The sequence below is a fragment of the Drosophila busckii genome, chromosome 3R (genome assembly GCF_011750605.1).
Source record: "Drosophila busckii strain San Diego stock center, stock number 13000-0081.31 chromosome 3R, ASM1175060v1, whole genome shotgun sequence".
Lineage (NCBI taxonomy): Eukaryota > Metazoa > Arthropoda > Insecta > Diptera > Drosophilidae > Drosophila > Drosophila busckii.
In genome coordinates, this window is record NC_046607.1 from 18,769,275 (window position 1) to 18,794,786 (window position 25,512).

At 36.1% G+C, this 25,512-nt stretch overlaps 1 protein-coding gene across 5 annotated transcripts in view; it reads left to right on the plus strand.

The window, feature by feature from the left end:
- The window catches only part of LOC108603022 (sex determination protein fruitless), a 115,533-nt gene that overhangs the window by 33,522 nt on the left and 56,499 nt on the right, over nt 1-25,512 (plus strand). The window contains exon 1 of one of the 5 annotated variants that reach the window (XM_017991424.1): nt 23,528-23,626. The exons of the other annotated variants lie outside the window; for them this stretch is intronic. Coding sequence (XP_017846913.1) covers nt 23,619-23,626 — 8 coding nt within the window. The 5' untranslated portion in view covers nt 23,528-23,618. Of the gene's footprint in view, nt 1-23,527; nt 23,627-25,512 lie in introns of those variants that run through there. 5 annotated transcript variants of the gene reach the window in all.

Here is a 25,512-nt window from a genome sequence, read left to right on the forward strand (position 1 = left end):
TACGCCCAGCCTAATTGCAACAAAACAGGCAACGGCTTGTTGCATTGTTAGCTTGCCTTTTGTAGTAGCAGCAACAACAACAGCAACAACAACAATAATAGCGTTAATCATTATAAAAATCGATGCGAAAGAGCAACAACAATCACAATATAAATATCAACAGTTGCAACAGTTGCAGCCACAACTTGCAACAGGTTCTACACGCGTCAACAAGCGACCAGTTTTTGGTTCTCTGCCAGCAGCATTAACAGCCAATCTAAGGTCTTTGTCTTCTTCCTGCCATCAACAAGATCGTTCGACATTATAGCCAAACAGTCACACAGTTGCCACACAATCTCGGCTCGCCAGGCATACTTGCTAGGTATTAAACATGGCCATCAATGGATTTGTCGGTCTTTATCAATTACGCTGGCTGCATTCTGTCTTATTCTGCATTTTGCCACAGCAGCACCAATAGCAAGTGCCTTGGCATCTTCTGCTTTTTGATGCCCCATGTGCTTAGCTCTCAATATAACTGTAACTGACGCGCGGCAGCTTAAGCAGCCACATGCATGCCACATTGACAGTCCACACAACGTCATGTCATGTGTTTTGAAAGATTTTCTATGGCTCTGGCTAATTCGCAAATGGTCGCTGGAATTTCGCAAGTCAAAGCGAGCTAAACTAGAATGCCAACGATCTTTATGAATACTTATCAATTTACTATTATCACAATTTATCGATATTATGCATTAACCGGCAGTGTTACAATCTATTTAGTTCAATATTTTACATGCTTGATGTTTAAATTAAAAATCAGCTGCATATAGAATTATGTTATCTACTTAGTTATTGATTTAAGCTGAATTAAATTTATCAATTAATTACTACTATTACAAATTATCGATATTATTTATCGATAGTATGCATTAATAAACAGAAGTGTGACTTATCTATTTAGTTCAGTGTTTTACATGCTTGATGTTTAAATTAAAAATTATGCAGTTTTTTTTATTGATTTTTGCTAAATTCTATAAATATTATTATGAATATTTAGCAATTTCCTAACTTAAAATTTATGCATATTATGCATTGAAGTCTTTTATTATTATTTATGCAGAATTCAGCAGTAATCTATTTGATTGATTATGTGGGCTGGCTCAGAATTTCAAATCAAACTTAAAATAAGCCACAATTAGCTTTGAGCCGAATCCTTTATTAGAGACCAGATCTAAATTTGCAGATATTTTTTATGAATAATAAAAACACTAAGTCCAAAACAATAAATACTGTGATAATTCTAAGCATTCTACTACATATTTGATTTAAAAGATATCAGACTAAATATTACAAATATATTCGTTCTATAAAATGTTCGAATTGCCATTCGATTGCTTCAATTTAAACATAAGCTGCATTTAAAATTATGTTACATACTTAGTTATTGATTTTTGCTGCACATTTGTTATATGTAAATATTTTATGAAGTCAGTTCAATTATAATCATAACAAATGATCAACTTGACAGTTACTATAAACTGTTTTTTGTTTTGGCTTACAAGCTAAGCAATATGCAAACTGACAGCTTACAAAATGTAAATCCAATGGCAGTGCCACACGCAATATAAATATTTCATATTACTTCAGGGAAATGCAGCAACAGCAGCAGCAAGAAAAACAATTTGTAAATCTCAGAATCTCGTGCAAGGCTAATGAAATTAACTTGGCAATTGTTTTGGTGTTGGCCAAACTCGTCCATCAACTTAACAGTTAGCTGTTTCAAGGACATATAACGGCCACACAACAGCTGCAACTGCAGCAACTAGCGGTAAAGAGACTCACATGCAGCAGCAGCAACAGCAGAGCAAGTGCAACAAAAAAAGAAAATCGAGGCAATGCCACACGACAGCCCAACAGATAACTCACTTTAGAGGCAACGAACAAACATAACAGCGAACAATAACGACTACAAGAGAGCTGCATTGATAGTTTGGCCGATAACAGAGCAGCGAACAGCAAGCCCAAAGCATTAGACGTATGTATAATAATAAAAAGAAAAATCGAGGAATTTTCAAGTGGATTACCCAGTTTTTTGTTTCTGCTTTTGCAACGTGAAAATAAATAAACTTGTGGCATGATTGGCTCTGCATGATTAGTCACATGCTGAAAGGCAACTGCAAAGAAAAAATAAGAGATAGCAATATCAAAGTGAAAGAGAGAGAGAAAGAAAGCTGCTGTGCTTAATAGAATTGATATAAGCAAGGCCGGTGGTAAGATACACGATAGATAGATAGTCGGGAGCAGCAGCAGCAGCTACAACGGCAGCAGCATTGCCGTTGCTACTAGCAGCAGCAACAACAACAGTTATTGTAACAATAAAATTAGCTAACGATATGGAAGGCAAGGCAACAATAACGGCAAACTAAGACAAGCAAACAGGAACAGGTGGCGAAACGTTGCACGAACTAACGTTGCAAGCTGCAATTGCAATTGTTGTGGCAGCAACTAGCAGCAGCCCAACTTGTACTTGCTGCTGCTGCATGCAAATCATATTCGTGGCTCTGTCGCTTGATATTAACATTTTATTATATTGCACACTTTATTTGGCCCGACAATATGTGGCGACTAAAGTTTGCAGCTTTAAGCTGCGGCTGCTCTGCCTTTTACAACTTTTTGGGAAATTAATTGCTTGTCTGGCTTGCGTACACATTTCACTTCTTAAGCGATTGCTACAGTGCAAAAAAATATTATAAAGGAAAGGCTAAAGCTTCAATTTTTAAACTGAAACTGAATTTATTTATTGATTTTAACTCATGGCGCATGCTAGAAAATTCTAAATCAACTTATAGCAATAGCAATCGTATTTTAATTTACTTTTAGTTAGTTAGTTTAGTTTATTTTCTTAAGCGACAAGCCAGTTGGCAATTAAAAATATTAAAAGTAGCCTAAGCTTAAAATATTAATAACAAAACTGAACTCAGGTTCATAATTGTTATAACAGCTTTAAATACTAAATTCTAGAATGATTATTATGAATATTTAGCAACTTCTACTCTTAAAATTTATGAATATTATGCATTGTAGTCTTTTAATATTATTTATGCAAAAGTGTTAGTAAACTTTTTGATTGACCAGCTGGGAGTGGCACTGAATTTCAAATCAAATTTAAAATAAGTCACAATTAGCTTTATTTTCTTTTTGCGCATAACAGAAAATACTTTAAACAAATTTTAAATATAAAAAAAATATTTATATTAAATTTGTTTTGATTTTAATTATAGTTTTCTTTTAATATAATAATATAACTGACAGAAAATAATTTAAACAAATTTTAAATATAAAAAAAATATTTATATTAAATTTGTTGTGTTTTCTTTTAACATAATAACTTTTTGAAATGCTTTGTAAAGTAAACTTTGCAGTCATTTTTTCTCTCTCTGCTGCCTTTTTATTGCGTCTTTTTTAACCTTATACTCATGGCCATTGTCTTTATTACAGTTACACAATTTATTGGCACTTTCATATGCGTTGCTCAATATGCAATTATTTCATTAACTTTAGCTGAGCTTTGGGCCTTACAGCAAATGGCAGCAGCAGCTGTAAGCAATGGGTCTGCATCGAAAGATGAATAGTTACTTGTATATGCGCCATTAAATTATAATTCAATGAGCAACATGGCGTATGCGTCATATGTCAAAAAGACTTGCAGCAACGGCGCTTCTTGTTGTTGTTTATGTTGTGTTAACAACTGTTTATATTAATTGAATATATTTAAATAATTTCGTTGCTGCGCATCCATCATGGCTAATGACAATCGACTTTTGCTCACAAGCAGCAACAAACAGCGGGGCAAAAAATCAATTTACATAAAAAATGCATACGCCATGGCGCCCAACGTGAAGTTTATGTTGGCCATTGAAGCGGCAAATGCATTGCGTGCGCCATTAGAAAAAAAAAAAGAAATAGGAAAACAGCCCAGAGGCAAGGGGGCAAAATTGCTGCTGCAGTTGTTGATACCGTTAGACGCAGCAGCAGCAGCAGCAACAGCATCTTGCATTTTCATTGATGCCAGTCGCGTTTTAGCCAAAGCCAAAGTCCAGTGCAATAGCAATGCGAGGCCAAGTCAATCAGGCAGGCAGTCAGTCATTCAGTCAGTTAGTCAGTTTGGCTCATTGGCTGTTGGGCAGACAATTGCAATTGCTATGCTGTGCAGTTGGCCCAATGGGACTGACGGGACGCCCCAAGGATCGCAGTCAGGTTTATGCCGTTATTATTGGCCAACGTTTTAGCTTGCTCTACTCGTTGTTGTTGCTGTTGTTGTTGCTTTGCGTGTAATGCATGTTAATTTCATTTACTCGCTAAATTATTGTTATTATTGGCAAGAGTGCTGTGTGGCTTTGTCTTCTGCCTATAAACAATGCCAAATGTTTAATTAATGTCTTGCAAATTCTTTAGATTTACTTCTTGGGCTGCAAGCGCGAAACACCTGCAACCTCAAAAAAAAATAAAGTAAGCAGCAACTTTCAATTGAACAAAAGCTACTGCGATTAGCGTGCAACAAATTGCGCAGATTTATTACGCGCTTGCCATGGCGATGGCGACGCGATCGTTGGCTTATCAATTTGGCTTTTGCCAATTTTGGCAACAGTTGCCTGCCTTGCCTGGCTGCCTGTTATGAATTATTGGACGCTTTTGACTGCCAGCCGAGCGCGCGGCTTGCTACCAAATTTGTGCACCATGCTGGCCGTAGGACTTGAAACGCTTCGCTTCGTGTGCCTGTCGCCAAAGCAACAGCAGCAGCAACAGCAGCAGCAGCAGCAGGAGGCAACTGCAGCAATTTGTCAGGAGTGCCACAGTCATAGTCACAGCGGCAACATGTCTGGCTTTGGGTTTTGGGCAGTTGGCAAAGCCAATGCCAAATATGGAGCCAATGGTGAATGCAGCAGCAGCAGCAGCAGCTACGACCGACCAGCTGCCTGTTTCCCGTTGCAGCAGCATTTGCTGTTGCTGTTGTTTTCACTGTTGTTGTTGTTGTTGTTGTTGTTGTTATTATGCACTTGCACATGCGCATTTATCGTTTTACGTTTACGTTATTTGTTGCCGCTAGTTTTCCAGTTAGCTGTGCTGCATTTAGCTCTGCGCTCTACGCTGGCAAAGTGAAAGATTTACGCGGCGGCCTCGGCCTTCCTTGCAATGCTGCAACTGCTGCAACCTGCTTGTGGCCCCTCAACCTCGCCCTGTCTTTCAGTTGCTCTCTCTCTTTATCTCTCTCTCTCTCTCTCTTTTGTTAGTGCGCATGCGTGCCGTTATGGTTTATTTAATGCGTTTTGAAAGTGCATTTTCATGTTCGATGAGATTGATGAGAAAATTTGATTTATTTTTTCTACGTATCGCATCTCGCCTTGTCTTGTAAACTTGTATTCTATTATTCTCTTGCTCTGTCTGCTGCATTCGGCCAACACTTGAGAGTCCAACGCTTGTCAGTTACACTTGCAGGTTGCGGCATTTTGTCAGAGGGACAGTTAGAAAAGGCCGCATTGCGGATCGCCAGCCAACTGGCATTTTCTTAGCTTGCCCATAAATGGCGGGGCCATGGGAAATGCGATTAGGTATTTTTTATTTCTCCATCGCACAGCGATTTGCTGAGAAATGTATCTTATATGCACTGCCAAGAATTTCAAATGTTGGCATGCCACAAATATTCGTTCCTTTTCTCTTTTTTAGTAAGGAAGACTAAATTGCAATATTTAGTCGTTTGTGGAATATTTTAAGTGACTTCCAATTGTTTGAGATATTACTCATGCTTGCAACAAAAGAAGAAGAAACTTCGATATCACAAAGATAAAGCAAAGTAATTGCTTTTAAAATTCGAAGAGTAGAAACTTCGTTTCCATAAGGATAAAGTGTATAGCTTAGTTGGTCCAAACTGAACCAACTTGTTCTTAAAATTTAAAGGGAAGAATCTTCGTTGGCATAAGGATAAAGTGAAAAGCTTAGCTTAGTTGGTTGAGTTTGGAAGAGAAGAATATGCCTTGCCATAAGGATAAAGTGTATGGTATAGTCGGTTGTGTTTAGCCTTCCATATTTCATTTTAAAACTGAGAAAGAAGAAACTTCTTTGCCATACAGATAAAGTGTATAGTGTAGTCGATTGTACGGCTTTCCATACTAGCTTTTAAAATTGGAAGAGAAGAACCTTCGAATAAAGTGTATAGCGTCGTCGGTTGAATTTGTATTTAACTTTCTTCCCTATTTGCACTTAAAATTGGCAAGTTATTTCGGCATAGAGCCGACTATTAATAATCTAAACAAGCGTCCCCCATTACAGTCAAATAATGTTGCTAAACAAGTTGCGCGTAACTTTGTTGCCAATATTAGTTACACAGCCCAATTAATTGCCAATGCTCGTAAAAAATACATTTCTAAGCGTATTGATAACGGCGATAAAGGCAGCGCGACGCATTAAAAGCGCCCGTTGTGATTGCTGTTGCTGTTGTTGTTGCAAACCCAATCCCATATACCGCTGGCCAATCGCCACTGTACCGTTGGCTGGTATCAATAAACGCATCGTTAAAACCTCGCAGCAGCAGCAGCAGCAGCCGGCGCTCGTTATAACTGCAGCCGTCGAGTCTTAAGAGGCTGTGAGGCTGACGCTGATGCAGCTTATTAAATAAAATTCGCATATATTTGGTTAGCTCTTGGCCAGCATCAATATGTCGCCTCATTTGCCGTCGCGCTGCCAACTTACATAATGTTTATTAATGCAGCAACAATTTTTACGATTGCCGATACGATGTTAACCCCTTTAACGAGGCCTTTTTTAATGATTGCGAGGACAGCGCCCTGGCCGCTCAAATGCCAGAGCTATGGAACTGGTAACAGTTGCAGTTGCAACTGCCGTACAACAATTGCTAGCAGGCCTTTTGGTTTTTATGGCTCTCTGTGTGTTTGCTTACTGTTCTTTAGCAACAATTTAAATTGCAACAATTTACAATTAGCCACAATTGTGCTCCATTTGTTGCTTGTCCGTAAAATGAGCCGTCGTCGTCGTCGTCGTCTCCCATCTAACGGTCAAGAGTGTCTCACTAGCTGCAGTTGCTGCAAGTTGCTGGCGAGTATGTTGTTACCAAACAACGACAACATCCACATCAACGTCAACGCCTGCCAATTAAAATAGTTCTCGGTTTTGGTTCGCTCGCTCTCTCTCGACTAATTATGCTACGTTAGCTTGAATGTTGCCTTAGTTTGTCTTTAAACACACACTTAACTTAAGCAATTTTGACTTTAATTCAATTCTTAGGCCAAGTCCAAGCACCGCTTGCTACAGCCACACATTAATAACAATTGCGACTGCGTCTGCTATTGACAGGCTGTAAGTATTCCACTTGAAGGCGTTTTCATTCTTGACTTCTCTTCGCTGTTCTTTAAACTTCAAGCACTTCTGACCTTGACCAAGAAAACTCTACAGTAAACACTGGCAAAGTTGAAAAGATTTCAAATTCTATTTTATTTACTACTATTCAAAACGCTCAGCAAGATTCATTTTCTCCACCAATGTCATTACACTAAATGCAATTTTAGCTACCTGTAATATCAAACTATCAATTCTATACTTAGCATAGAGCCATACGCACCTTTATATTATTGTTGAGTGAAATGAGAAATATGCCGCCGGCAACAAATTGTATGGGCTGCTGTAGTCGCAACATAAAAATTCTTAGCGTGCTTTTATATCTGCGCTCAGCACCAATCCAATAAGAGTGTGCAATGATATAGGAAAACTGCTTGCAATCCTCGACAAGCAAATCACAAAGATAACAGAAAGGAAACGTTTCCAACAGCAGACTGCAACAGTAGACAAATGAGGATAGCGCTTGTAGTAAATTCGAAAAGAAGAAAATGTTGATCAAAGTAATGCCCAGCACCATGCCAATGAGCAGAAACTGCACAAAGATGGTGCGTGAAAAAATAGGACCCAATACAGCGCTGAGTCTGAAAAGGAAGAAGCGATGATTTCAACATAAAAAGCGATGAAATTGATGTTTGCTTACCATATAATTGTTCTATGTTTAGTAATGCAAGACACTAGCTCAGCATAATTATCAGCTTCGGATTTGCTAGGATCGGAACGCAATTTAGAAATGTTCTTCTTCAATATGCTCATATGTAGACGTAAGATGCTAACATATACCAACGTATAGGTATCAGTTATAGCTTGCATTAATGCTACCAAATTACCGATTATGCTTTCCATGATGCATTGCAGCCAAAAGTTTTGCACGCTGTCGCGCCAATTGAACAATGGATTATAGATTAAAAGCGGTGGCTTTTCACTTAATGCGCCGCAAGTTATAACAGATGTTATATAGATAATATAGATGGTGGCATAAGTTAAGACAATTCGATTGCATTTTGCTACAGCTCGATGCATTTGCAATCGTTCAACTTGACGCTGCAGTGTAGCATCCAATTCAGCCAGCAGTTGATCAGCTTGTGAAATACGCTCAATCAGCGTATATAGCAACATAGATTTTATGGATAAACCACATAGATTCACTGAGAACTGCAGCATTACCAAAAACTCATTAGTTGTTAGCTCTTGCAGTTCTTGTCTTATACTTATAATCATTGCCAGTGGTGTATAACAAGTAACGAAAACTATTACCAAAACTGTCCATAGTTTGAACAAATAGCGCGCTATGCCATCAGTTGCTGCTGCTTCAGGTGTTAACCAACCGACAAGTTGCATCATAAGTTTTAGATAGATGCCACAATCCTGAGATTGCACTAAACTCTCCAAGCTAGCTGGATAAATTAACTTGAAAATCCGTGGCATTGTTTAAAGTAAACTGTGCGTAAGCTATCAAGGCTGGCAGCTTATATAGGACTTAGAAGGACTACTTGACGCCAAACACGTGCGTCGTTGAATGGTCTGAAAGGACTTCTTGACACCTAGCACGTGTGACATTGAATGGTCTTAAAGGACTGACAACTTCACATGGCATTGTTTAAATAGATTTAATGAAAATAACAAGACTTGATATTTTCGTAGCACATAAAGTAGTTTATTTATATCTGTTGTGTTCATCGCATTTTCAGTAACTTGACTTGCTTTTTCTTGATTAGAGATGACAGAGAAACTTAATGAGATGACAGAGAAACTTATCGATAACTATCAACATGATTCTTAATCTAATTAGATTACAATTGGCGCAAGGCTAAAGAAGCAACACTGATATTCGAATTTCGAATTTTGATTTATTAAGCTTTACTATTTATTATTAAATTAATAATACACCACAAGAGCTGAAAACTGTGCTAGTGAATGTTTCGCTTAACGTCCCAACGTGCCATTGACCAATTTGTAGCCGATTCGATATTTGTTATTTTGCTTATATTGTTTGCTGTTGGGTTGCGAAATTCATTTAAATCTGTCAGCCAAATTCATTTGCTGCACCAAAGTCATAACACTAAAAGCAAATTTAGCCACCTGCAAAATAAGTTAAAGTTAATAACAAAACAATAACTTTTACAACTTATACGCACCTGTATATTGCTAATCATTGAAATGGGCAAAATGCCAGCAGCAACAAAACCAATTGGTTGTTGCACATGTTGCAAGAATATTAACAAAGTTGTTTTATATTTGCGTTGAGCTCCCAACCAATGCGATTGAGCAACCATAAGCGACAATTGCTGACAGTCCCAGGCAAACAAATCGCAGATATAACAAAACGGAAATGTTTGCATTAGCACAGCAATAAGATAAAGAAAAGAAGATATAGCGCCCAGCAAATCAGAAAAGAAACGTATGTTGATCATAGTAATGCCCAAAACGACGCCAATCAATAGAAATTGTATAGCAATGATCGAACTTATAATGGGACGCAAGCGTGCGCAGCAGCTGTAAGCAAGACATAAGTAATATAAACAAAAGCAAAGCGAAAAACTTACTGCTTAAGTAATTTATGCACAAAGATGCAGCACAGCAGCTCATCATAGTGTGCAGCTTCAGTTTGGTAAGCAGCGCTGCGTAGTTTGGCAATATGTGAACTTAAAATCTGCACATGACAACGCAGACATAGCACGTAAAGCAAATTATATGTATCCAATATCAAGTGTATAGCAGCTAGCAGCAACACTAACGCATATTCGTAGATTGCTTGCAACCAAAAGTAGCTAAAGCTCGCACGCCAGTCAAATAAAGGATTAAACATCATCCAGGGCGGTCTGCCTAACAAAACGCCGGACAAAAACACCGACGTAGTATAGCCTGCATATATAAGCGCATATATTAGCACTATATAGTTGCAAAGCGCAACAGTTTGATGCATTTTTAGACGATCTGCTGGCTGCGCCAAACGCGCATCAAATAGTTGCAACAATTGTTCAGTTTGCTTGAGTCGCCCAAGCTGCGCATAGACTATGAGCGCTTTAGCTGTTGCTCCATACGTATTCAAGTTGATTTGCAGTAGACTCAAAAATTCACCAGCAGTTAGTTGTTGAAATTGCTTAACTGTGTTGAGTGTTAGACTAATTGGCATATAAAAAGTCACAAGCGCAAAGACCACACACGTCCAGCAGCGATTAAGTATACGCAGTGTATGCCGCTCAGGCTGCAGCCAGCCTATAAGTCTCATTGCTCTATGCAAATAGCTAAAGCAATCTGTAGATTTTACGCGCTGCCCAAGCGTTGCTACTTTTATAAGCCGAAATATGCCAAACATGTTGGACTACTCAGGCGCGCAACTGTACTGAGCTTTTTATATATAAACGCCGCGCTGTTAGTGCAAAAAGCTGTTAAGGTTCACACGCCTGGCTACGCGCGGTCTTTAATTAGGCCTAGCATTTGTCAACGTCAAGTACACAGCAAGAAGCTTAAGCTTTAAAGTTAGTAAAGTTAGAGCGAATTGTAGTTAAATTAAAATAGTTTGTTTGCTTTGCTTTATATAGGTCACAATCATTTATTATTGTTATAAACTCTCAGAAAATAATGCCTAAAGTAACTTATGCGTAAACATTAATAATGCATCAAATATGCCAAAATTAATGTTTTTAAAAATTGTTGTTGCTTAAATTTTAATAGCAGACCAATAAAAATCTACAAATTAGTTAGCCTATGAACAAAAGTAGTGCAAGTTTTATATAAAATTAAAATTAAAATTATTTTTTTATATTAATTAGCATTTTGTTGAGTTTTAAACGCTAATTTTTCTTACAGTGCGTAAACTTAATGACATGTTAATCGATTAAACCTTATTAATTTTCATCATTCTATATGCCTTTTTTTTTTTTTTTTTTTTTTTTTTTTTTTTTTTTTTTTTTTTTTTTTTTTTTTTTGTTTTTATGTCTGTATGTCGCACTTGCTGCGGCATAGCCAAGCGCATTAGCATATGCAACTTTTACTGTTGTGTCAGTTACAGTTAAAAGCTGCTGCTGCTACCATAACGACAACGACGACAACAGCAACATCTTGGCTCGCTTAATGACTTTAATAATCCTGTCACCGATCATTAAGAGAGAAAGAAAATCTCGACACACAACACAAATTCCATGGCAGTTTCAATCAAAATAAAGTGTAAAAACACAGGCTGCTGCCCAATGCCCAATTACAATGCAAGCAACACAAGAGCGACACATTGTTGTTGCAGCAACAGCAACAGCAGCTAGAGCGCTGAGATCTTTAGGTTTGCTGCACTCTCACATGGTATTCAAATATTTTTCTTAACAACATTTTAATGATAACTTCAGCAAACATTAAAACTCATTCAGGCATAATAAACATTAATAACACTTTAATCCAAAGCGCGGCGGCAGCAGCGACTGCTGCAGCTGCAGCTCTGAATGCTATCAAAATAATCAGAGAGCGAGCGAGCGAGCGAGGAGTTTTGCTTTGCTTGGACTCTTGGCCCCGCCGCTAGCAGCTTTTGGTATAAATAATAGAGAAACTTGTTGTTGTTGTTTTGTTGGCCTGGGCGCGTTGTAAGGCTATAAAAATGCATGTTTGCTAAATCAATGCAACAACTTGGGGGCATGGCAGCCAACTGGCAGCAGTGGCAACAACCCACATGAAGCAACAGCGTTGCTGTGTATGTGTGTGTGTGTGTGTAGATGCATCTACCTGCCCACCTTTCGCTTTGGCATCCTTACTGTACCTTGTGTGCGATCTTGCCACTTATGTACGTAGGCCGCATGTGGCAGGTTGCCGCTGTTGTTGCTCCCTACTCCCTACCAAGCCAAGTCAAGTCAAGCCAACTAAGCCTGCTAGCCATATAGACAATGCGTTGCCAGCAGCAGGCCAAGATCACTTTGCTTCCTAGTTGCAACTAGGCGCTACATGTGTGTAGCGCTCTCACTCTATGTATGTGTGTGTGTGTGTGTGTGTGTGTGAAGCACGCAGCGCTTGGCTGTCCCTTGGCCTTTGCTGACTCTACCCAAGGGTTATATTAATTAACTTAAGCTGTTTGCAACATGTTTACAAAAACAAACAGCAAGCAATTAAATTGAAAAAAAATTTATCTAGAGGCATATTTTATGCTTATAGCTTCATAAGTTTTTGTGTAACTGAGCAATCACTTAAAGTTTATTGACAACATACGTAAAAAAGTGGCGAAATATTTATTTTATTTGCTATTTATTATTACCACATTACATGCAACATTTTGTTTATTTAAAAAACAATTTGTTACACTACTTACACTTATTATAAATATTTTTCTTTAACAATGACTTGAAAATTCTGAGCAATATATCAAAAGAAAATGTACGAAAGGCGATTTAAATTGAAAAGCAATTGTTTAACATTTTTATAAGAATTTAACTATATTCTTCTATAACAATCGCTTGAAAATTTTAGACAAATAGCGCAAAAGACAATGTACGAAAGGCAATTGAGACGATATATATATTTTATTTTATTATTTTTTTATGTTTAAATTAAAAAGCAATTATTTAACAAATGTATAAAAATTTTGCTATATTCGTCTATAACAAAAACTTGAAAATTCTGAACAATATGCAAAAAAAAAATTTACGAAAGTCGATTGAGACGTTATATATATTTATTTTATTTATTATACATTTATGCTTAAATTGAAAAGCAATTGTCTAACATTTGTATAAGAATCTAGCTATATTCTGATATAACAATCACTTGGAAGTTCAGAACAATATTCAAAAAAAAAATGTATGAAAGTCAATTGAGACGTTATATGATTTTTTTTTTATTTATCATTTATATATGCTTAAATTGAAAAGCAATTGTTTAACATTTGTCTACGAATTTAGCTATATTCTGCTATAACAATCACTTGAAAATTCTAGACAATATTTATTATTCTATTTATTTTATTTATTATTGTTAACTAAACCAACTTTGCTTGCAACATTCACTACAATTAAAAAGCAATTACTTAAAATTTATATAGGTCTATATTCCTCTATAACAATCAGTTGAAATATTTGGCTAGCAATTTAGCTCATATATTTATTTTATTGACTATTTTTATTTTTGCTACTATCATACAAGCTATTTACTCAAAAGTGTATCTGACAATTCATTTTAATGGCTGGCAATTTTTTTCTATGGGATTCTATTACGTTTATTTCACTTATCAGGCCAAGAACATGTTGCAGCGACGACCCCCTGCCACTTGTGGCAGCAGCATGCAGCACGCTGCGCACTCAAATCTTGTGGGACTTGAAACTAACTTGGCCTAGGACCGGTCGGTCGCTCGGTCGGTTGGTCGGTCGCTCGCTTGGCGCGTCTGGCATATTTAAAGGTTATGTGGAGGGCTGGCTGGGCAGGCTTGGAGGCTTTCTGAGTGGCTTAAGTGCCAAGCTGCGTAATAAACATAAAATTCAATTTTCATTAAGATGTAGCCAAAGATCCCTTGGAATTTTCTTAGCCAGTTACCGTTATGTTTGGGCTTAGAAAAAAAAATGACTAGAAAGGCAACGGCAAAAAATTAAATATATTCCAATAATGAAAACGCGATAAGCGCGTTAGCAAGAGAGCGAGACAGGCTATAGCTATTTTTTTTTACTCTAACGTTGCCCCGCCGGCTGCGCTTGCAACTTGCAACTCAAGTGCGCAATTTTCTCACATGATCGCAGTCAAGTTGTCCCTGCAAATGTTGTAGATTTAAATGAACATGGCGCGCTGGTTGAATGGACGACGACGACGACGACGCTCAGACATGGGCTAATGCCCAGGCTCCAACTCCAACTCCAGCTGCAGCAGCAGCATCACCAACTTAGGCATTGGCCATTCGCATGCGTGTTGATCTTCCGTTTTTCCATGTGCCGCAATTTCGTAGCGATTTTCAGTTAGTTTGCCCATAGCTGACACCGTTGACGAACATCATGATGAGGCCAATCATGATGAAGATTAGCGGCAAGGCAGCGATTCAGATTGCAGATGCAACAAAACAAGTTTTTGAACTCGCAATGTTGCTGCTGTTGTTGTTGTTGTTGTGATTGCTGTTGCTTGTTGCAAGTGCAGCGGCAATATTTAAATTGTTTTATGCTTTGCCCAGTTGAACGCCCCTCTTCACTACTTGCTGGGCCATATCCTAATGCGTAAGGCCAATCGCTTCCTAGTTGGGCTTACATGTTGTTTGAACTCTTCGTTGTTGCTGTTGTTGTTGTTGTTTTGACTACCTGCATTAAACTTAAGTTTATGCCTTTTTGCCAGCCTGTAAAATGTTAAATAAAAATTTTAATTTATTGCATTTGCGTGCTACGATTGACGTCTTATGATCAAGTGGGCAGCCAGATGGCCGCTGTTAATGGCTTATCTTTATGGCTTATGGCTTACTACTGTTGCTAGTACACCAAAAATACACTCGGGCAGGCTTAGATAAGTCAAAAGTTGAATTGATCTATAAAAAAAAAGTTAGCCAAGCTCAAGCTTTCTAACAAAATATTTAATATTGTACACAGACTTTAGCAACGAAAGTCAACAGTTTATAAAATAAGGAAAGAATAATTATTTTACAAAATATTTAAAATTAAAGCTGAAGCCTCAAATAAGTCAAAAGTTGAATTGAGCAACCAAAAGAAAAATCAAACGATCAATTTTCTTTAAAATTGTTTTAACAAAATATTGTGTTTAAAATTGAACTGCGACTTTAGTAACGAAACTTTGACTCAGTTAAGTCAAAAGTTGAATTAAATCTATAAGAAAAGGGAATTAAAATATGCTCAATTTTGTTTACTCAATTCTCTGCTTTTTTTAATATTTAAAATTGAACACCAGCGACTTTAGTAACGAAACTAATTCAAAAGTCGAATGAATCTATAAGAGTAAAACGTAAAGCCAAATCAAATGATATATTTGACTTTGTAATTATTTTTTCAAAATATTTAAAATTATTGATGATAAAAGCCTTAAATAAGTCAAACGTTGAATTCATCTAAATTTATCTTTCATGCGAAACTTTGATGCAGAAACGTCAGATTTATAAGAAAAATGCATTAAAATATTCTCAATTATATTTTTATGCACACAGCGACTTTAGTAACGAAACTTTGCCTCAAATAAGTCAAAAGTCGAATGAATCTATAAGAGTAAAACGAAAGGCATAATCAAATTATATATTTTGCTTTGTAATTATTTTACAAAATATTTAAAATTATTGATGATAAAAGCCTCAAATAAGGCAAACGTTGAATTCAGCTATAAGGATTTAATTTTTCTTTGATGCTTACAAATTACTTAAAATTGAACTGCGAGCTTAGTATCGAAACTTTGATGCATATAAGACAAAAGTTGAATTGATCTATAAGAAAAATGCATTAAAATATTCTCAATTATATTTTTATGCTCTAGTTTAATATTTAAAATTGAGCACAGCGACTTTAGTAACAAATCTTAAGCTTAAGCTGCTGCTTTGGGATGCGGCAGCTTTTGGTGGCTCATCCATGTTGCAGCTAATGCTGTGTGGCATGCTGGGGCTAAATATAGGCATTGAATGCAAAATGAGAACAACCGCAAAATGGCAACAGCAGCGGCTGCAGCAGCAACAACAATTTTCCACTTGACTTGAGCAGCGTATTTGCGAAACAAGTGGGCAGCATCTCAATAGCGATGATGAAGGCATTTAAGCAGTGGAGAGAGAGTCCAAGCTGTGCTCTCTTTTGCGCCCACATTTTTACCTAAAACGTAGCCGAACCTGAATTAGAACCTGTTGCCTACTGAAATGTAAATCTTGATGGTAATTTTAATAGAAAATGCAACAAAGTCCGCAACAAAAGGCGCTGGGCGTACAAAACGTTGCTTAACTAAGCGCTGGCACGGGATAACACTTTGTGGCATCCACACACCCATGCGAGGCAAGTGAACAGGCAACACCTAATGTTTATTGGGCTATATAAATGGCAGTATATGCAGTTAGCAGCAGCAGTCGAGAGTCGAAGCGAACTTGGCTGAACTGAACGCATTCCTTTGGCTAAAAGTGGCAGCGAGTACATTGGCCCAATGCAATCCTAGCTTATGTCGCTGGGCCGCTCAGCTCAGAACGGCTCAGCGCCCGCTGAGTGGACAAACCAGATATTGATAACGGCTCTTCGATGCTGTTATATTCTGCATTGCTTTGTTGGTGGTGGGGAGCGAAACGTGTTTGTTGCAACGACGAGGACGCGCTTAGGCTATCATGCAACATTTGTTGCACACACACAAGCAACTTGGGCTGTTTACTTTCGCAGCGCAGCGACTCTAAACGCTGCACAGGTGCTGGCCTGGCCAAGCCAAAGCAGCAACGATCTTTAGCTTCAGGTGCAGCATAACAGCTACGACTGCATTTTATTTGCAATTATTTTGTAGCGCACTTTATTTTGTGCGCTTGGCCAAAAGGAATTGCCAGTCCCCATGTCTTTTGGTACAGACATTATCAGTTGCCTGTGCATCTTGGCTAGCAAAAAAAAAATTCTAATTTTTAGCAAACGCAGCTGCGCGCCAAGCTCTGCAACTCTCTCTCTCTCTCTCTCTCGCTTGCCCTTGTCCCGAGCCTATGTCGAGCTGTCTGTCGCGCTGTTGGTGGCGCTGTTGGTGTTCATTACGCAAGAGGTTAATGCACTTCAACTTGGGCTGCACCAACTTGTTCTACGCTAATTGCTTGACATACACTAAAAGTTTTAAGCTCAAATATTAATAAGCCAACGCAGCTGTCAAACAAAAAAAAAGATCAAGTTTAACTATTAAACGTCATTTCAACTGTTAACTTCTTATGTAAGCAAACATGTTTTTTGTTTCTAAGCGAAATAGCAAAGTTCGCGCGCGCTCAAAATTGAAGGTTATTCTCATGCCGCGCGCGTTAAGTAGCCGCAGCGTTGTACCATAAACTAAGCTAAAGTTCAGCACATAATTAAACAAAAGGCAATCGATGACTGCAAATGCAAATTTATTACACTTAAAAACAAAACACAAAGAAATGTATTTAAAGCACAAAAAAAATAGCAAAACTTCCGTATTTGCCAAAAATTTTTGTTGTAGCTGCTAGACAATAAATTACGAGACGACGACGTCAACCTAGACTGCGCTGCTTGGGAGGGGGGAGCGCATAATTTTGGCAAAGTTAACGAAGGTCTGCGCTGTTGGCGTCTCTCGCCTCGGCGTCGGCCCCACTAGACCAGTTTTTAAATTACATGCAAAGCATTCGAAATGCAAACTAAAACATTTATTTCATTTGCTACCGCTTGTTGTTGTTGTTGCTGCTGCTGCTGCTTTTGGCGACGTGTCTTCCTGCGTTTATGCTTTGTGTGTATCAAATGTTAAACAAAATGCAAACATCGACACCAAAAAAACGCGCAAAAAAAAACCAAAAACAACAAATTCGCACACATTTTTTTTGTTTTTTTTTTGCAAACTAAAATTTGTTTTCAAGGGCAAATGCGCGTTTCAGTTTTTTTTTTTGTTTTGCTTTACTTCATCAACAATGCAATGCGTCGTTGTCATCGTCTTGACTTTTTTATACACTGCCTCCTCCAAAGCAGTGACAAGGGCGTGGCAGTGACAAATTTAGTCAAGCCAGCTTATCACAAATTGTTGAACTTGATAATGTTTGTGGTTTTTGCTGACTAAAAATAGTTAAAGCAATTAAGTGACAAATCAATTTTTTATATATTACATGAATGAATTATTTATTGCAATATTGCTATGAATTTAGCTAGAATTAATGCTATAAGACTAATAAATATTCAAAATAAATATATAGAATTTTCAAATATATTTTTTAATTAAAAATGCATTTAATATTATTTATTTTATATCATTTACCTTATTAATTCTATAAAACATTTATGTAGCAAAAACAACTGAAGCTTGCCAATGATTTCGCTTAATTTAATTTTTTTATATTTAAATTTTTAATAAGTTTTTTAAGTTGTACTTGCAATAAAGCTATAAACTATGCGCTGCTTTAAATTAAATAACTATATTTTAAATATTATTTAAAATAAATTTTATGAACTATTTGTATTACTATATTGCCTATTGAATTGATATTAAATTGATAATCATATTACTTTCAATAGAAATGAATCAATTAATTCTATTCTAAAAAAATTATTTAAAATTAATTTTATGAATTAATAATATTGCCATAAATTAAATTAAATTATATGAACTAAAAGCTGCTTTAATGAATCAATTAAATCTATTCTAAAAAAAATATTTAAAATTAATTTTATGAATTATTAATATTGCCATAAATTAAATTAAATTACTTGCAATAGAGCTTTGAACTTTCAATTGCTTTAGAAATTTATTAGTTCTATTAGTTATGTTATTAATATTATAATATCTCGCTTAAGAGCATCGCATTGTCTTCTAAGCTTTACAATTTTTTTGCTTGCTTGGGTTTTAAATTTTAATAAATTTTGTGACGGCGCCAAAATCCCAAAGCGCTTTGCGAATTTTCAGCGTAAGTCTCAACTGAAGCGCTTTAGATTTATGTGCGCAGGCAATTAAAATTTGCTGAACGAAATTTATGAACACAAAATTCGCATGTGGGTGACATAATTGAGTGCCCAAAGGCAAACTTCAGCACCAGCAGCAGTCAGCGCTCCTTCAATATAAAAACAGAAAACAACAACATTTTGTAAACAAAATGTTTTTAGGCAGAATTCGAAATTGGGCTAAGCAAATTCAACAAGTTGCACAAACAATAAACACTCTAAGGCATATTAGCGTGTAATAATTTTTTATTTTTGCTGCTGCTGCTGCTGCTGATAATCAAAATTTTGGCTACGACGATAAAAACCATATTGTCTGCTATATCCAGCCAAGGTGTGCATATGGCGCCCTACTTAGACCTGAACTCAGTTTTACTTGCGGTCTCTGCTGTATTAACAAATATATATGGCTATATCTAGTTAGCATTTAGTAGTAATAATTTTTGGCTAGTTCGGCTCGTTCTAAATTGCAAATTTAGGGCAACTTGTTGCGTTTGTTTGTAATACGCAGCATTTGTTTTATTATTTTCTTTGCGTGTTGTATAAAACACAAAACACATGTGTGTAAACTTTAATCAATTGCCACAAATATTAACAAATTATTTACTTTGCCATATTACGCATACGCAGCGTGTGCTTACATTCTTATTAAATAAGCACAAACAACAAGCAAAAAACAAATACAAATTCACTTTCCCTAATATAATGATTGATGCAAGCAGATAAGATATAACTTTAAAAAAAGTCTTTGCTTTGTTTTGGTTACTTGGGGCAGATCAATTGATAAGCAAAGCGTTGGCTCTTATCATTTTTCAACTTTTACATTCACAAAAATATTTTAATAATGTAGCAGTGACTTAAATTCAAATTTGAGTGCGTTAGTAAAATTATTGCCAATTGTCCAATTAAATATCAGCTGAGCTTAGATAGCTATAAAAATGTTTAAATATATTTTGAATTATAAATTTATATGTACATAAATTTGTATAAATTATTGCTTACAAATTTATGGCGGAGATCAGTTTTATATTAAGACTTATTCAGTACTTACATTCAGTACTTTATTTAAATAATTTCGAAGTGTATTAATTGTATTTATAAATTGCAGTCATTATTTAAATAAAATTGTTTCCAAGACGCAAATACAAATAACAGCTGAGCAGATAAATAGTCAAATTAGTTAACTAGAATTTTCAAATATATATTTTTTGAATTTAAAATGTAAATATTCATACACGTGTGATGTTCTTTTTTGTATATATTATTATTTATATACTTTTGTCAGTTTTAAGCATTTGCAAATCAAAATTATTTAAATAATGTAGATGAAGTGCGTTAAATTTGAAAATTGCAATTGAAATAAATAATAGCTGAGCCTATAAATATTCAAAATAAATATTTAGAATTTTCAAATATATTTTTCAATTAAAAATTTAAATATGCGTACATGTGTAGCGTATTTATTATATTTAATTATAAAATAAATTTATATAATTAACATTTCAAAATTATTTAAATATGTGCAATATATTATTATTTGTTTTGTATAATTTACATTTCAAAATTATTTAAATATTTGCAATTAAAATTTGCACAAAACTGCTGCCAAATTATAAAATAATAAACAGCTGTTCTAGCTTAAATCTATATATAGCTATAGAATTTCTTAAATATGTAAAATATTTGCTATGTATTTTTTTGTATAGAATATTATTTATATATTTCCCCCAAGTAATCATTAACAAGAGTGATCTGCGCCACACTAACGATAACCTTTGTGGCAAATTTTGTTTATAACAATAACAAGGCAGCAACTTTTAAGTAATTGCATTAAATATATTAGAGCAAAGAAAGTGCAATTGCCAAAAAATTTTGTTTGCACTATTTTGTGGTGTGCCTCAGTCGCAGTCGCAGTCGCAGTTTGTCTGCCTCAAAGTTTGTTTTGTCATTCGTACAGCGTACGGCGCGTTTTATTGTTGTTGTTGTTGCTCGTTTGGGCCAAAAGCAAAGCAAGCGCCGGCAGCAGCAGAAGCCAAGCAAAACGTTGCCAATGATTACGACAAACGCCGCAACGACCTTGCCAATTACTGTTACCCCACACACACCCCCCATACCACAAGCCACAAGTACACGCTGCCACCCTCAGCAACATTTTTACTTCGTTTTTTTAGCTGCTTGCGTATGCGTAGCGAATGCTGCATAGTTTTTTTTTATTAGTGTGGGCGTTAAGCTAAAGGTTAAATGCAAAGCTGCGCTCTTTAAAATGCGCTTAAGAGCGCAGCGTGTGCTCTTACATAAAGCATGTGTGTGTGTGTGTGTGTGAAAGCTTGCAAATAATTAGCGTAAATTTGACGCTAGTCGCTCAAAAGCTCAAAACGCGTGCGTTCAACGTAGCTGTAGCTGTAGCTGTAGCTTTGTGTGTATGTGTGCGCTACAGCTGTGTGTATCTTACATGAGAGCGTACGCAAGAGCGAGATAGCGATAGCGCTGCTGAGAGCGGCAAGTTGCGCGCGCAAAAAATTTTATTTATTTTATATTTTGCGCAAACTTTTTTGTGTTAGCGTCGTTGTCAGTTATTTTGGATGCTCAAACGAGTGTGTGTATGTGTGCGCGTGTGTGTGTGTGTTGTACGCACAGTCGCTGCTTAGCTTTTGTTTGTGTTTGCGCCAGTAGCAGCAGCAGCAGCAGCAACAAGAGCAACAAAAGCACGCAAGCCACTTAAGTGTGTTGCGCACATGTGCGGCAAGAATTACACACACACTAACACACATACTGACACACACACACACACACACACACACACACTAACATGTGCCGTTTGTCAAACCGGCAAGTCTGGCTACGAGCGCAGCAAACGAAGCGCATTCGGCTCGTCTTAGACTTAATCTAAGCCTATTCTAATGCATGCATGTGCAACTAGAAAGAGAGCGCGGCTAACAAGTTAGAGTGAGCTAGAGCTAGAGTGAGTGCAGCAGCAGCAGCATTTGCCACATGCGGCGTTGCCTGCGCTGCGCTCTGCTGCTGCTGCTGCTAAAGTTGCTGCTGCTATTGTTGCTGCTGTTGTTGCTGCTGCTGCTGAACGTGTTCTTTTTAGACTTTTAGCATTATTTGCAGCATTTGCAACGAACACTCGCTAAAAACAACTGCAACCGCAACGTTGTGGCACGCGTTTCAATCGCAAAGCAACAAAAAAAAAAAATAATAATAAAAAACTAAACAAAAAAGCGCTAAAAAACTTTGGCTAGCGCAACTTAGACAAAAGTGCAAAGTGCAACAAACAATTAACAAAAAATAACAACAAACATGCAACATGTGGCGCGGCAGTCAAAATGTTAACAGCTTGCAACAAAAACAAAATATGAAACTTTAAACACAAAAGTGTGCGTGCAATTCCAAGTAACAATTAATAGCAACAATTTCTATTGAACACAACATTTGCATGCGTTCAACAAAATGTAATTTAATGCGCCTAACTTTAGTTCAATTGAAAAATGCAAATCAAACATCAGCTGTTCACAAAATTGAAAATCAATTAATTGAAAAATGCAAATCAAACTTTAAACAGCTGTTAACAAAACATGGCAAAGGATCAGTTTAATTTATAAAGCGCAGCATGTTGAGCATATGAAGCGCACATTTTATTGTTCGCAGGAATTTTGAAAGACTTGAGACAATTTGGGGGATGATGCGCAGAGACTTGTATATAAAAAAGACAAAGATCGGGCTAGTAGGTTAGCAGGCAAACAAGAGAGAGAGAGCGCAAGAGAGCAAAATGCGTAAAAAAAACGCAAAAAAATTCTACATTTGAAAGCGAAAGATACGCCGAACAGCAGAGAGCGAAAGATACAGCTATAGACAACAGATACTTATGTCCAACTGCTGTAAGCAGCTTCAAGGGTGTAGGTAGCGCAAAACAGCGACGCTGGCAGCGACGTCGACGCTGTTTCAATATGCCCTTGATTCACTAATGCCGAGTAGCTTTGTAAGCTTTGTGCGCATAACGCTCAAAATCAATTTTTTTTTTGCTTTTTTGGCAAGTTTTATATACAAACATAGCTACTCGCTTTGTGTGCTTTTTTTTTTATATTTTAAATTATGTTATTTATTGTGTTTACTTGCGAATTGGCAGCGCTCAGTCTAAAGCGCTTCAAATTGGTTTTGTGTGCTTAGCAGCAGCATTACAAGCTATAGCTACTATATAGTTATTATATGTAAAAAAAAAGTCGCACTAATTAGTGTCTGTGCTCAATTCTGCTGCTGCTGCATTTCATATTTATTTATTTATTAATTTGCTTGCTCTCTCTCGCTCTCTCTCTCTCTCTATCGCTGCAAAAACTTGTGTAATAATTTTCCAAAAATGCCAACAACAATTTAAATGAAATGAATTTGCTCGCCTTCGTCTTCTTTGCAGCAAATAAAAATTTTTACTGCCGCTCGCGTAGCAAGTCGCACGTAGTCTGAGTCCGCCGCACGCCTGAGAAATGCGCGAGTGTATTTAATATTATTTTGCTACAAACATTATAACAATTGGGTGCTAAACAAACATACACATAAATCACATAAAGGACACAGACTCTCAAAAGTGACTACACTGAAACTCAATTTCTTAATTTCAACGCACCAAGAGCTGCAAATGTTTTATAACATTAGCGTTTAGTCAAAACTACAGTTAATTTCATTGCGAATATGACCAGGTGGGTGCTAAAACTAACATAAAGCATTAAAAATTATAAATAATATAAAGTATATATATAAGCGATCTACGTAATAGTTTCAAAATTGATGTATCAAACTTTTTAATCGTTTGCCTTCAAATTTGATAAGCAATGTCGAATAAAATAGCAAATAACTTTAATACAAAAGTTCTAAAATTAGTTATATTCGATCATTTGTTAAAGTTCTCAAAATTAGTTATACTCGATCATTTGTGAAAGTTCTTAAATCAGTTATACTCGATCATTTATTGAAGTTCTTAAATATATTTTTAAAGCAGCAAAGCTGTTATGGATTCTAAGCAACTAGAAAAATACAATTAAAGTTGTCAATTCAAAATTATCAAGCGCTTAGATCTGACTACTATATATTTCTAAAATATATAAAGCTTGTTTTCAATCGCCGAGAATTTACACTAATTACAAAAACAACAAAAAAGCTTCAATTGTTTCAAAAATTTTCAAATGCTTAGCTCTAACTACAATATACAAAAATTTGTGCAGCTCTATTTCAATCCCAGAAAATCTGCACTAATCTGCACTTTTAAAAAGCAAAAAATATGCAATTGCTTTAAAAAGTTTTCGAATGCTTAGAACTAACACAAAACTATCAAAAATTTGTAAAAATCGCTTTCGAACTCGAGAACGATTTCAAAACTTTAATTGAATATCTTAAGAAAAGGTTTCGAACGCTTAGCTCTTCCCTTCTATAATCTCCAGAAAATTTGTGCAGCTCGTTTTTAGCCCCAGAAAATTATCACTAATTACACTTTCGAACAACAAGATAGATTTAATATCTTCTAAAAGTTTCAAATGCTTAGGTATAACTACTATATACTACCTCAAATGAAAGATATTACTATATACTCCTTCAAAGTAAAGATCACTTTTAGTCTGAGAACGATCATAAAAAGTAGCAAAGCTTTAATTGAATGTCTTAGGCAAAAGTTTCAAACGCTTAGCACTGACTATAATACTCCAAAATTTGTGCAACTCGTTTTTAGTTTTTGAAAATTTTCGATTTAATTGCTGCAAAAAGTTTCAAATTCTTATACATAAACTATCGGAAATTTGTAAACAACGCTTTTGATTAGAGAACGATGACAAAAAGTAGAAAAGCTGCAATTGAATGAAAAAGTTTTAAAATACAAAATACATATAGTTTCTAAAATTGTTAAAAATGGTTTTAATATTCTAGCAAAATGTTGCAATTGATGCCATTTGACTAGAACTTAAGCTTCATAATATAATTGTTTAAGTAAAGTGACATAATTTGATTTAATTAAATTTGATTGATTAAACGACTAAACAGTTTATATATGTAAAAAGTTAGTTAGAGCATAAAGAATTCACTTTAATCAATTTCAAAGCTTGTGCAAATATTAAATATTACTTTAGCTTATTTGTAACAACTTCAACTGCCAACTAGTTGGTGGCCCGCAGATTCAGCTCAGCTGGGCGCTTAAATTAATGTTTCTATGCAACAAAAATTAGCTTCATTTGTAGTTATTGCAGCTATTTGAGTACCACAAGCTGCTGTTTGGCCATTTGGCAGCTAAACGCGCCCATATGGTCAAAGTCAAATTGGCTGCGCTCGAAATCGTTGCCAAATCAATTCCAATTTAGTCAACGGCTTGTGAAGGACAAACTAGCAGCAATCGAGAGACTGAAGCTGACTATGTTTATGGCGAGTTATGTGTTGTAAATAGGGGCAGCAGCAGCAGCAGCGACGTCATCAATTTAAAATAGATGAACATACGCAATGCATGCTAATTGAATAATTTGAATTGTGGCACCTACAACTAACGCAGTTGTTGTTGTTGTTAGTTGTAATTGATATTTTGACAGCTTGCATATTGCGCAGGCGT